We start from the raw sequence: 13,936 nt of genomic DNA on the forward strand, positions 1-13,936 counted from the left end.
GAAAGCTACGTAAAAAAAAAATAATAAGATAATTAACAATGCCATTAAAAGGCTCTGTGGTCACAACACAATGTAGACTACTTAACCCTCCTGGAAAAAAAGAGCCATGGTGTTAAAAGTTTATGGCTAAGATTCATATTTCATATTTTTTCCATAGAGCTATTCGGTATATTGTCGACTAACCAGCCTCCTTGAACCTTACTGTATACATTACTTCAAGTCCAAACACGCACCTGTAAATAACACAAGAAATGAAAAGTAATATGTCGACAAAGCCGTACGAGATACTCATGCTGTAGTAAGTTAATTTAATAAGAAATGCCATAAGTATTCTAAATTTACTTGTAACATAAACTAATGTGTTTCATTGAAAAATTAAATACCAGTTAACTGACTAGTGGCTTTATCACGCAGATTTCATCTTACGTTAATCTGCAAATATTTCTGAAAATGATTTTACCTTTCTGCATATTAGAACTACGAAAATCTTTTGAGAGTCATTACTAAAGCGTCTGTATTCAAAAATATTAACTAATATGCTAATAACACACTGCATTTTCAGAGCATGAAGAATAGTCCAACACTTTAGATGTTGCATTTAGACTTGAGCCCCCGCCCCTACAAAACTTGAGTGTAAACAAATAATAATGAATTAAAACATTTTTGTGACGTCACCTTTTGTTGGTCAAGTAAGTTTCTAATTGTCCTGCACTCCGTCCAATAAGTTACCTGTAGGTGTCATATAAGATTAACTTATTGGACAGCTACAGGTAACATTGAAATTAAAAGAAAGATGACGCAGATAAATAAGTAGTACTGAAAAAAGTTTTCATAAATCAAACACTTTAATATGAGCAATGTAGGAAATTAGCAGCGTAATTTATAAATAAATATAAAGAAATCAGTGGCCCCATTAATTCACCGTTCATTACTCTTTATTTCACATTGTTTGATATACGTAACATTCACAGAATCTTGGGGACACAAAAGTAGAATCAGATTTGGGATTTTTTTTCTCTTGCGTTTAACATCCATTTTTCTTCCTTTAACTATTCCGTTCACTAAATTTGGACTGATTCTGTGACGTAAACATGTATTTTCGTTAGATGTGACCATTTGCTCTTCCATTCCCATGTTATCTGAGCGAGTGTCTGTCGTTGCTTTTCAGGAGTATCTGGAGTAAAATTCTTCAAAACCTGCGCACACTCGCGAAACTGTTTGTAGCAAATTAAAAAAAATATCAGAAATAATCTCCCTATTTCACCAAAAAAATCAAAAGTGGTTGGAGTAATATCCTTCAAATCCTATTGTTTTACACAGTCTCGAAACTTTTTCTTACAAACTCCAAGATATAAAAAAAAAATATCTCCAGATTTCACGGTAGGAAACTCTAAGCTTTAGCTTTCATTTTGTGTTCTTCATGACATTGTCCGAAATACCTGAATATGAGGAAGTTTTTTTTTTTAAAATGTATGTCATCATCTGCCGTATTGCGTTGTAGAATGATTGTCAAGAATTTAATAAAATTAACTTTTACGCATGCGTAGTATACATGTATATTTAAAAATGTCGCAATGCGGACAAATAAGACTAAACAAAGTTAAAGTTCATATTTATTGATAAAAAATGGTGACTCAGTGATGCCTACTATTGATAAACTACAGTGGTAAATTCAAAAGCTAGTTTTCTCTGGCCTATAACTTAATGGACAATGCCAAATAAAGTCAGCAAAGCAGAATGAAAACAGTTTACCTGCAGCTGTCCAATAAGTTAACAATGGGATTGTTCGACATTGGCGAAATATTTTAAGTAAGTTATAAGCCTCAAACTGACCATTATGTCAGATATTAGACTCTCTTCGGCGCTAGAGCGCCTCGGACCGTCTAATATCTGACAAAATGAACAGTTTTCAGCTTATAACTATAGCTTAGATAAATACAAGTTACAGTTGTATAAGTCAAATAGGAAAACTCCAGATATATTTCCCTTTTTCTGGTCTGTTTATTTTTGTTTATTTTTTCTGCTGTTTATTTTTATTTATTTTTTCTGCTCTGTTTATTTTTGTTTCTTTCCTCTCTGTATTGATTCGCTGTGTGTTCCTGTTCCTACTGTAAGCGCTATATAAGCCTGAACTATAAGGATTAAAGGTACAAAAATCCAAAACAAGTTCAGAAAAACAAAATAAAACCAAAAATGTAGAGGATGTCCAAACTCCCCGTGGATAAAATCGTCCTTGGCTTCTATACACATGTAGAGTGTGTCGCCATACAGCTGACAAAGGGACACAACTAACTGAAGCGGATATCTGTGACGACTTCCGGTAAGATGAGCAATGGCCGCCGCAAAACTCAGCGGACCGTCAACCAGAGCAGTGATGGTTTCCATGCATACAACAAAAGAGTCCGACCTGTAAATGATAAGGGAGTCGTGTAATTTAAAGTTTTATTTATTTAAATATTTAAGTTATTTATAAGTACTTGCAAATGATCAACTTGGTAGACACATTAAAGGAATCATTTATATCTCATTAACCAAAGACAAAATACACATAAAAAGACGTAAGTGACTTTTTTTTGACACAAAGAAATGCAATTGTCTCATTTTTCCTTTGTATTATGTACATAATCCATGAAATGATAAATTCACACAATGGATACAATCTTAATTTTACACTTTAATTAATTCATAAAATTTTAATTAACTATGAAATAAAATTTAGTACTAACATACTTGTATTTACATTGTGTTTCAGTTCTGAAGAAGAGGCCCATTGGCTACAACTCTAACCTGGTCTACATTTATCTTGTATAGCTTAGTCAGTGTAAGATTTACCTATCATATTCTTGTATTTATTTCAGTTCTGGAGACAAAAGAAGAGGCCCATGGGCTACAACTCTAACCTGGTCTACATTTATCTTGTATAGCTTAGTCAGTGTAAGATTTACCTATCATATTCTCCTTGTTGTCAAGGAGGTCTATGTATCCGTATGAGATACGCTGTATCCACTCACTTGGCGGGGGGGGGGGGGGGGGGTAGGAGGGGGGTTAAGGGAAGGAAGTGTGAACGGACTTGAATCTGAACTCTCCAATCATGCTCTATTATAAATACGCTAATTAGATGTTTTCCTAATTCTAAAAAGAGGTATGATTGAAAATATAAAAAAAAAACACATGAAGTTGGAATAAAGCTAAAACTTTAGTAAACAGATTTGGGAATTAAAATAAGGAATTAGAATAGAAAGGTTGAGATGAAATTGCAAAAACAATAAAATGAAATAGGAAATTTAATGAGAAAATATTTAATTATATGTGGTCTTGACGTACAGCAGGTCCCCATAGAAACTTAAATAGATGTTACATCCTAAGGTACAGCTCAGTAATGATGTTTCATTTCCTGCATGTGAGATTTATAAAACAGACCCATTCCCAAGTGATCAAACTTGCATAGATGTGAAATCAGACCCGCATTTTACAAAGAAAGGATGACTTTGATGTTTTTGAACACCCTGAACTTCTTATTCAAGTAATGACAAGTCTTACACAATCATGATTTGAAACTTAACTACAAATGCTACTCAGTAACTGTCATTCCGGACTGTAACCTCTAGTTTCTATTTTAATAACTTACGTGAGGTATCGACTGTCACCATGAGCGTATTCCTTCCCTAAAAAAAAGCAACATAAATTGTACAGAGAGAGAGAGATTTAAATCTCATATGTTGAACACTACTTAAATAAAAGTAAATATTCCTTCTCTATCTTAAATAGTGTAACTGTAATTCTGATATCAAATCGTAAACGAAGGATAAGCTTTTAATAATTACTGACATGTAATAATTAACACTTGTATCGTGGAGACATAAATCACAAACAGCGCCAGAAACTAAACCAGCTGTGGATTTATAGGCTGGACCAGGGGGTTCTTCCTCTAAAACGTCGGAGGAAGTGGACACTACCAGCACATTTTGCATTTCTGAACTAATCAACCTGACCCTACGAAATAACTTCTCCCTCACTTTTATTTCAATTAGCTTATCAGATTAAGAAGAGATATTATCGGGTCCATGTCATATTTGTGGATCCGCCACTATATAACTCTGTATATTCAAGCTGAGTAATGCTATAATATCAACCAAAGCAGCTTTATCGCCGTGAACATTAGTGTGTCGACTGCGCTACACTGTAATCAGTTTAATATCAAGTACACTTATAATGGTTTTAATAGTGAATTTCCCCTACCTACTTGATTTTTTTTTTAATATATGCAAAGTTAAAAATAAACATGCACATAATTATTACAATTACCTCTCTGTAATTGATAGAGAAACAGAGATAGATCGAGGAGTAATGGCTTACAGGAGAAAAAGAGAGAGAAAGAGAGAATTACTCGGCGGGATAAGGAGCTTACACATTTCGGCCAGATATGATCCACCCCCCGATAGAGTCTGGTGGTTTACAGCGAAGTATCCCTCCAATACACAATGAATGAAACCACACGCCACAAACCAGCATATTATCACTCGATCCGCCCCTCGCTTCTTATAACGTCCTGCTAAAATCCACGTGCCGATAAGCACCACAGCGACCAAACCAAAGAACAATCCAAGAAGCTCTGAGAGGCGGACACGATTAGGTCTGTATCCCGGGAGGGACAAGGAGCGAGGAAAGTAAGGGTGGGGGGTCTGTTCTCCCTCAGGCATTTTGCAATGGAGGAGAGACCACCACTGTTTACATGTCGTCTTCTCGGATCACTGATTTCCTCTGACTTTTAAACTTCGGTTCATCGTCACAGACTACTTCAGGGTAAAACATGTACTGCTCAAGCAGAACCGAGTTCTGCCATTACTAATCAATAAGAGCATATTCAGGTTGATCGCTACCATTGGTTGAAATGTTGATTATTGTGGTATCTACCGCTTCAAAAAGATTCGCATGAATAAATAGATTCATATCTTTGATCCGCCTATGAGGTCCGAAAACTATAGTAAAGGAGTAATTTAAGGGTATATATAGGCACACAATGTGTAAAATAAATCTTTTGTATTTAATTTTTTTAAGGCTAACTGCATGTCCCCTCTTTTGTTGCGGGGCGTTTATATACCCTCTCATTAATGTATCCAAACTTGTCCTTAAAAAGTAGGCTTTTAAGTTTAAAAGTCCACCTCCCCCTTCTTTCGGGAGGGGGGGGGGGCTTGTCAAAGTTTCATCGACCTTTTTTAAACGTCTGTCAATTATTTTCTGACTGCCCCTACCCCTACCAACATTCAAAGACGATATACACTATATGCCTTATATATATAAATATTTACAGATTTTATTATATATCAAATGAGACGAAATGTTAACTTTCCGTGGGACTGCCTTGGTTTTATTATTTATAATAATGTGGTTATAGTATATTAAATATTAATATAGTGCTCAAGTGCTGCCTACTTGGACGTCATTGTTTTCTTCTCTCACGATGCAGTTATCTTTCTTAGATTGCTACTTTAACATTGTGTAGGTGGTGGGACTCAAAAAATAAAGTAAAAATAAATAAATAAAATGAAGAAACAAAAACCAAGTGTCTGTGTCTTTTTTTCCCGTGAATCGCGGAAGCTCTAAATTTTTAAAGTCTTTGAATGTTCATATAAATTCTGTAATGCTTGAGATTTTATCTCCGAGTAAAGAACAGTCGCATTATTAGTTAATATCTAACCAGTAAAAACGACATTTACATTCAATAAATCAAATACTTAGATGGGCGACACTGTTGGCACCAAGCATAAAGAAGCATTTTTTTCTTAAGAATGTCAAAAAGGTAAAGCAAAATATATGATTTAAGGCATCTCAACTAAATTTTGGATCAAAAAGGGGACCCAGCCCCCCCCCCCCCCAATGTCCCCTCACAATCCGCAGTGTAAAGATATTAGGAGAAGTTAAGAATTAAATCAGTTTATTTACTACAAACAACCAGATATAAAATTGTACGCGAGGTTTCTTTAATTTGTAAGACACAGTATTGTCCTCTATAAAATTTAGAATTTTTGTAGATGACAATTCTCCGAGCATCATCGTCAGGGAACTCGAAGAGAGAGAAGTCTCGTCAAGCGAGGAATAAGACGTTCACATTTATGCCTAGTAGAGGGTCTTAGTATCAACGGCAGAAATGAAAAGTCCACCTGGAGAACAGGCAGATTCATGGTTTTTGTGATATATAAACAATTTTTAGTTTCAATTTCCTTCCAACGTTCTCAAAACTTAGAAATTTAAGTCTAATTTAAAAATATTGCATCCGTTTCTAGCAAACAGAACGGTGCTTGTACTTCTATATTATTCTTTGTACTAATTATAAGCGCTGGTTCGTTGACGCAGCTCTCGTTAGGCTGTGATATTTAACTTATGGCTGGGGAACACGTCTACGGAAAGTTATCTGCCAGATCCGGCGTCTGGACAGTTCATCATTCCCCTTGCCACTTAACTCGGCCGTTTACCTCCGAATTTTTGGTATTTTCTTTGTATGGAAACCTGAGCGCGACTCTTCTACCAGGGGAATTACCCTTCTATTGATATCCAGACTACATGTATATCCCGAATTTTTATGTTGTTTCTGGTACAAATATGTCCATGATATACTTCAATGTTCATCATAACCAGCTTCAGAAAAAAACCGAATTAGTGCATATATACATGTATTCTCTTTAGAGAAGTGGACAGGCTTTCGCCTACATCCACTTCTCTTCGCAAGCCTTCATGTTTTGATTCTGGAAAACGTGTAAATCTCGAACCGGTGACGGTCTACACTTCAACTGACATTTCGTCTAAAATACGTCTGAATGTACGTAATAGACGTGTTATGTTAACAATTTTAACATAAATACACACAAATGTCACAAGAAAACTGACTTTTAAGTATTGTTAATCCATTTTCACAAGTTCTCCATCCCGGATTTAAATTATGTGCAAGTAACTCTTGAAGTATTCAAAAATCTCTAATTCGGATAAAAATGGAAACTATTTTTACAAAATAATAATGAAACGAGAGAAATCGTCTACTCTGTTTAAACTAACGAGACAGTATTTCCTCAAGTTTCGTTCAAATTCTTTTGATCTTTGTTTAAATTTTTTTTTCATTTCTCGGGAAAGGTAGAGTTAATATCGTTTAAAAATAAAAGAAAATATTTTTTAGTATTGTCAGTGAGGAAGTAATGAAGTATTTTTTAAGCTCAAATTTACATTTAAATTGTATTAAAATAGTAAAAATAAGTAAAGGTAATAATATTAATTTTGAATAATATGCTAAATCAAAAGTGAATTGTCAAGAACTTTTTTGAACTATAAAATACTTCTTCACCAATTTTTCCAAATTATCCGACTTAAAATTTTCAATTTTTTCTAATAAGCTGTGGTAGATAAACATTAGTTTAAATCCGGGATGGAGAACTTGTGAAAATGGATTAACAATACTTAAAGGTCAGTTTTCTTGTGACAGTTGTGTGTATTTATGTTAAAATTGTTAATACAACACGTCTATTACGTACATTCAGACGTATTTTAGACGAAATGTCAGTTGAAGTGTAGACCGTCACCGGTTCGAGATTTACACGTTTTCCAGAATCAAAACATGAAGGCTTGCGAAGAGAAGTGGATGTAGGCGAAAGCCTGTCCACTTCTCTAAAGAGAATAATATACATGTAGATTAAGTATGCTACATGCTAGCTTGCTGACCACGCTATAGTGTCATGTTGTAACTTTTGAATTCGGTGGGGTGGGTGGGCCCCAGCCCTACCCCCACAGTAAATATAACATTTACATGATATATTTTGCACGAATATATTCCTGAATGAAATGATTATAAGTGCCGGTTCGTTGACGCAGCTCTCGCTAGACTGTAAAATTTAGCATGACTGGGTACCACGACTGAGGAAGGTCTGGAATAAAAGTTTCTCTCAGAACGATTACATAGCAGTGACCCCTTCTCAGCTTTGTCTTTCTCAAATGCTGCCTATTTTCGTGTTCTTAAAATGGTCACTTACCGGAGGTGCTGCCTATTTTCGTGTTCTTAAAATGGTCACTTACCGGAGGTAATCAAAGATTAACTCGTCCCGCAACACGACGTTTGTTACAAGTCAGACACATTTACTAGCTACTTTGTAATGTACAAATACTTGAAGTTACAGTCACAGAAAAAAATGTATATAGGAAGTGGTCAGAGTGAAAAGAAACAGTGAACATTATATCAAAAGCGGGTCGTCGTACACAGAGAATTGTCTGCATTCCTGGGATTCAACTCTAGAGAATAACAGTGGTATTATGGAGGTCCGAGTGTTGGCCTGGTTTGTTTGTTTGTCCGTGGTCAGTGGGTGTCTGGTGGACGATAAGTACAATAAATTGACCCCTGAGGACCTGGTCTCGCAGCTACAAGTCATTGTTTATGGGGAGGTGATTGATTTTGTCCAGGGGGATCCTCTCACTGACGCCACATTCCGTGTGTTCTGTATCATCAAAGGCAACACGACTATCCTGGAAAACATAACGGTAGAGGGCGTGAGTCCGCGGTCCGCCTGCTCGGGGACCTACGTCTACTGGGTCAAGATAACGTCAAACTTTGAGAAAACTGGCGCCGTTATGATTCTCGGACTCCGGGAAACTAAAGGGCCGGGGCTTTACGAATTCCATGAGATCAATGATCTTCAATCCTCGGCCTTTGACGATAATTCAGAGTCGTGGAAATTAATCAACAGTGTTGTGAAGACAGAAATGTTTCCTCCCATCAACTCGGCAGTAAATAAGTGTCCGGAGAAATCTGACCAGAGGGGTCCAGAGCCGGACAAGAATCCAGTGGCCAGCGAACAGGGAGGGAATAGCAGTGTGAGAACCAGACTGGACATCAAGACGGTCTGGACAATGGTCATCCTGGGAACGTTACTGTGGTCACGTGACCTATGACTTAGGAGAGACCTGTGAATGGATGAATGTCTTAATGAGTGGAGTGTGATTTGAATAAAGAGAAAGTAACATCGATATTAATATTTTTATGGCCGTTGTGAGATCGTTAAAATTCTATGTTCTTTGTATGGTAATAAATTATATATTATACCAATGGTTTGTTTCAGATAATGTTTGACAGCGTATGTTCTGTTGCTTCTATTGTTTGTGTTTTATCATTTGTGTATCAGTGTTCGGAACTTTCATTCTATTCTCTATAAACTCTGAACGGTGTGAAAGTGCATCACGTTCGGAAAACACTGTGAAAATTCTGAAAGAATATTTTTACTTAAAATTTAATGCATACAATTCTGGAAATACGAAAAGCCAGCATACTTATTAAAATCTCTTAACGCATTTTACAAACACTTAGTTCTAAAAAGTTTATTCAATACGTAGGCGGCGACAGAAATTGTTAGTGTGTTTTATGTTTTATGTCAGAAACAGACGTGTGATATTAATGGTTTCATAGTGTGTATAACCAGTTTGTTAACATATAAAGTATGACATTGTTCTCTCTCTCTCTCTCTCTCTCTCTCTCTCTCTCTCTCTCTCTCTCTCTCTCTCTCTCTCTCTCTCTCTCAAAACACAAAAAAGTGAATGCATTGTGATTTGAGACTGTTCACGCAAATTAAATGTTTATAATAACTATCACTTATCTGTTGAAAAGTACTCATCATGAAAATAAATTTTTGACATTTTGTCCTGTTTTTCTTTGCTTTGATTTTGACATCTTGTCCTTTTTAGCTCACCTGCGGCTCAAGTGAGTTTTTCTGATCAAAAGAAACTGGAGGGATAAGCCGAGCCATATGTCTACATAACGATCGATAAAAAATCAAAAAATTCATTTTACAAAAATTTCACTTTTTGTTGAATTAATGTAATGCTTATTACCATTTGCATACAAATTTGACAAAACCTGAATACTGTAACAGCGAAAATGATTCTGATTAACACAAGAAAACGGCATCACGCTCAATTTCACAGAAACTGACATAAATTGGATGATATAACTACATTTTTTAAATAGAGTGGGTCATCGTACCATTTTTTGGAGAACGATTAAGGAAAGGCAATGGAAAGATGTTGCTTTTTATACTTGCAAAAATTTGGTATGAAGACCCACTCTACATAAAAAATTAAGTTAACTTACTTAAATTTTCACCGTGGTCTTAAAAAAATCTAAGTCCAAAAACGCTTGCTAAATATAGAGAACTGTATGCTATTTAAAAAGACATATAAGTGTGACTCCGTGGTCTAGTGGTTAGCGAGGAGCTCTTTTTATTGAGGAAAGTATTCGAGTCATGCACTGATTTTTTGATTTTTTTTTTTTTTTTTTTTTTTGGTTTTTAATTTTGTTTTACTTTATAAAAAATGTCTATAGGAATAACATATTTTTTCACTGGAAATAAAATATATACATGTAGTAATGAACTTACTTACAGTAAATTATTTAAAATGCCGGATAAAAATTATAATAGATATTTGAATACTTTTATTCCCGTTTTTATTTATTTTAAATAAAAGCGCTTCTAGATCACCATTATCATTATATACGATGTTAACATTTTTATAATATCTCCACAATAAGTGTAAACACTCAATATGCAGATTTATTATAAATAGAAGTCCTTACCCATGTTAGACATTTGTGACAGTAAATGAAAGTCAACTGTTTAGCTTGTTTAGAATATAAATATCATTTTGAAAACTACGGTAAACATTAAAATGCTTAAGTAAATTCGAACAATTGAGAGATTTTTTCCAATAAATGTTCTTGCATAGCCGAAAAATGGGCATGGGCACATGGCTCGTCTTATCCCCCCAGATTCTTTGTCCGTTGTCTGTCGTCGTTGTCGTCGTCGTCGTTGTTGTTGGCGTTGTCATTGTCGTAAACTTTTCACGTTTTCATCTTCTTCTCAAGAACCACTGGGCAAATTTCAACCAAACTAGCCACAAAGTATCCATGAGTAAAGGGAATTCAAGTTTGTTCAAATGAAGGGTCACGCCTCCTTCCAAGGGGAGATAATTATGAATTCGTGAAAAATTGATGGCATCATTTAAAATTCCTCTTCTCAAGAACCACTGTGCTTGAAAATATGAAGCTTATTTGGAAGCATCCTCAGGTAGTGTAGATTCAAGTTTGTTCAAATCATGACCCCTGGGGGTAGGGTGGGGCCACAATGGGCGATCAAAGTTTTACACAGGAAAAATCTTTAAAAATCTTCTTCTCAAGAACAGCAAAGCCATGATTGGTCATATTTATATGGAAGCATCCTCAGGTGGTGTAGATTCAAATTTGCTCAAATCATGACCCCAGGGGTGGAGTGGGGCCACAATGGGCGATTAAAGTTTTACATAAAAATCTTCTTCTCAAGAACAGCAAAGACATGATTTGTCATGTTTATATGGAAGCATCCTCAGGTAGTGTAGATTCAAGTTTGCTCAAATCATGATCCCCGGGGGTAGGGTGGGGCCACAATGGGCGATCAATGATTTACATAGGAATACATAGGACAAATCTTTAAAAATGCTTTTCTTATGAACATCAAAGCCATGATTGGTCATTTTTATATGGAAGCATCCTCAGGTAGTGATGATTCAAGTTTGTTCCAATCGTGACCCCCAGGGGTAGGGTGGGGCCACAATGTGCGATCAAAGTTTCACATAGGAATATATACGAAAAATCTGTAAAAGTCTTCTCAAGAACAGCAAAGCCATGATTGGTCATATTTATATGGAAGCATCCTCGGGTAATGTAGATTCAAATTTTGTTCAAATTATGACCCCCAGAAGAATAGTTATACAAGGGAATACAAACGATATATCAATAAAAATTGTCTTCTTAAGAACAGCAAAGCCATTATTTGTCATATTAATTCAAAAGCATCCCTATGAAGTATAGATTCAAGTTAGTTCAAATCAACCCCCCCCCCCCTCACCTCGAACCACTTTTATGTCAAAACTTTTCATGATTGAACTGATTTTTGCTTTTTCCTAGCAAGAGTGCTCAGGTGAGCGATGTTGCCCCTGGGTCTATTGTTTTCTTTGCTTTGATTAGTTCTTGATGAGGATATATTTTGTAGTCATTCAATGCATTAAAAGACTGGTTTAAGAAATGAATTTAATTTTTTGAGAATTCTACGACGTTTTACGCCTGCATATATCATGAAGTGCTTTAGCGCTACATGATAAATATGCCGGCGTGAAGCGTTGTAGTTCATGTACTTCATGAATTTCTCAATAATCAAATTCATATCTTATATTTACATTATTTTTCTGATGACCTGCCACATATTGTGGTCATTTAACGATCATTTTTGAAAAAAAAGTTTGCACTTTTTTTTTTACTTCAATTACTAGTACTTCACAATGGAAATATTCTTACTCATCCCACGGTAATTCGTGAGAACGTGATTTTTTTTCTAATTTGCAAAGAATCTTAAGGAAAAACTATTTGGAAATGTAAATATTTGTTTGTAATCCAGGCTTTAGTTTTGTGTATCTCTGTGTTTGAGCTTATGTAAGTTGAACTATCTATTTTAGCAAGTACTTGTCTTACGGAACACCAGTGACGTGTCTAGTGGTGTTCTATCAGTGACGTGTCTAGTGGTGTTCTGTCAGTGACGTGTCTAGTGGTGTTCTATCAGTGACGTGTCTAGTGGTGTTCTATCAGTGAGTGTCTAGTGGTGTTCTATCAGTGACGTGTCTAGTGGTGTTCTATCAGTGATGTGTCTTGTGGTATTCTATCAGTGACGTATCTAGTGGTGCTCTATTAGTGACATGTCTAGTGGTGTTCTATCAGTGACGTGTCTAGTGGTGTTCTATCAGTGAGTGTCTAGTGGTGTTCTATCAGTGACGTGTCTAGTGGTGTTCTATCAGTGACGTGTCTAGTGGTGTTCTATCAGTGACGTGTTTAGTGCTGTTCTATCAGTGACGTGTCTAGTGCTGTACTATCAGTGACGTGTCTAGTGCTGTTCTATCAGTGAGTGTCTAGTGGTGTTCTATCAGTGACGTGTCTAGTGCTGTTCTATCAGTGAGTGTCTAGTGCTGTTCTATCAGTGAAGTGTCTGGTGGTGTTCTATCAGTGACGTGTCTGGTGGTGTTCTATCAGTGACGTGTCTAGTGGTTTTCTTTTAGTGATGTGTCTAGTGGTGTTCTATCAGTGACGTGTCTAGTGGTGTTCTATCAGTGACATGTCTAGTGGTGTTCTATCAGTGATGTGTCTAGTGCTTTTCTATCAGTGATGTGTCTAGTGGTGTTCTATCAGTGAAGTGTCTAGTGGTGATCTATCAGTGACGTGTCTCGTGGTGTTCTATCATTGACGTGTCTAGTGATGTTCTATCAGTGACGTGTCTAGTAGTGTTCTGTCAGTGACGTGTCTGAGGTGTTCTATCAGTGAGTGTCTAGGAATGTTCTGTCACTGACGTGTCTAGTGCTGTTCTATCAGTGACGTGTCTAGTGGTGTTCTATCAATGACGTGTCAAGGGGTGTTCTATCAGTGACGTGTCTAGTGCTGTTCTATCATTGACGTTTCTAGTGCTGTTCAATCAGTGACTTGTCTAGTGGTGTTCTATCAGTGATGTGTCTAGTGGTGTTCTATAAGTGACGTGTCTAGTGGTGTTCTATCAGTGACGTGTCTAGTGGTGTTCAACCATTGACGTGTCTAGTGGTGTTCTTTCAGCAAATGTCTTACGGAAAAAGGAGTGTTCGATCACTGTAGCATCTTACGGAATATAAAAGGTGTTCAATTACTGACGCGTCTTACAGAACCTATAAGGGTTGTTTATCAGTGACGCGTTTTACGGAATATAAGAGGCGTTGGATCATTAACGCGTCTTACGTAAAATAAGGAGAGTTCTATAATCGAGGAGTCTTACGTAATATAAGGGGTGTTCTATACCTGATGAGTCTTACGTAATATAAGGGGTGTTCTACACCTGATGAGTTTTACATAATATAAGGGGTG

General features: G+C 36.2%; 3 protein-coding genes across 3 annotated transcripts in view; 2 read left to right on the plus strand and 1 right to left on the minus strand.

Moving 5' to 3' along the window:
- LOC133195432 (uncharacterized) overlaps positions 1-13,936 on the plus strand; it is a 466,395-nt gene that overhangs the window by 67,240 nt on the left and 385,219 nt on the right. The gene's annotated exons all lie outside the window — the stretch shown is intronic.
- On the minus strand, positions 1,601-4,825 carry LOC133194335 (3-beta-hydroxysteroid-Delta(8),Delta(7)-isomerase-like). The gene is made up of 3 exons (XM_061330313.1): positions 4,409-4,825; positions 3,629-3,665; positions 1,601-2,407 (listed from the first exon to the last, which is right to left on the minus strand). The coding sequence occupies exons 1-3, from the start codon at positions 4,698-4,700 to the stop codon at positions 2,056-2,058; spliced, it is 681 nt and encodes a 226-aa protein (XP_061186297.1). The 5' UTR covers positions 4,701-4,825; the 3' UTR covers positions 1,601-2,055.
- Positions 8,272-9,670, plus strand: LOC133194336 (uncharacterized). The gene has a single exon (XM_061330314.1). It carries the CDS (start codon positions 8,293-8,295, stop codon positions 8,926-8,928), a length of 636 nt encoding a protein of 211 aa, XP_061186298.1. The 5' UTR covers positions 8,272-8,292; the 3' UTR covers positions 8,929-9,670.

This window comes from Saccostrea echinata, unplaced genomic scaffold (assembly GCF_033153115.1).
Source record: "Saccostrea echinata isolate AGI-Se365-2 ecotype Australia unplaced genomic scaffold, CSIRO_AGI_Sech_v1 ptg000029l, whole genome shotgun sequence".
Classification (NCBI taxonomy): Eukaryota; Metazoa; Mollusca; class Bivalvia; order Ostreida; family Ostreidae; genus Saccostrea; species Saccostrea echinata.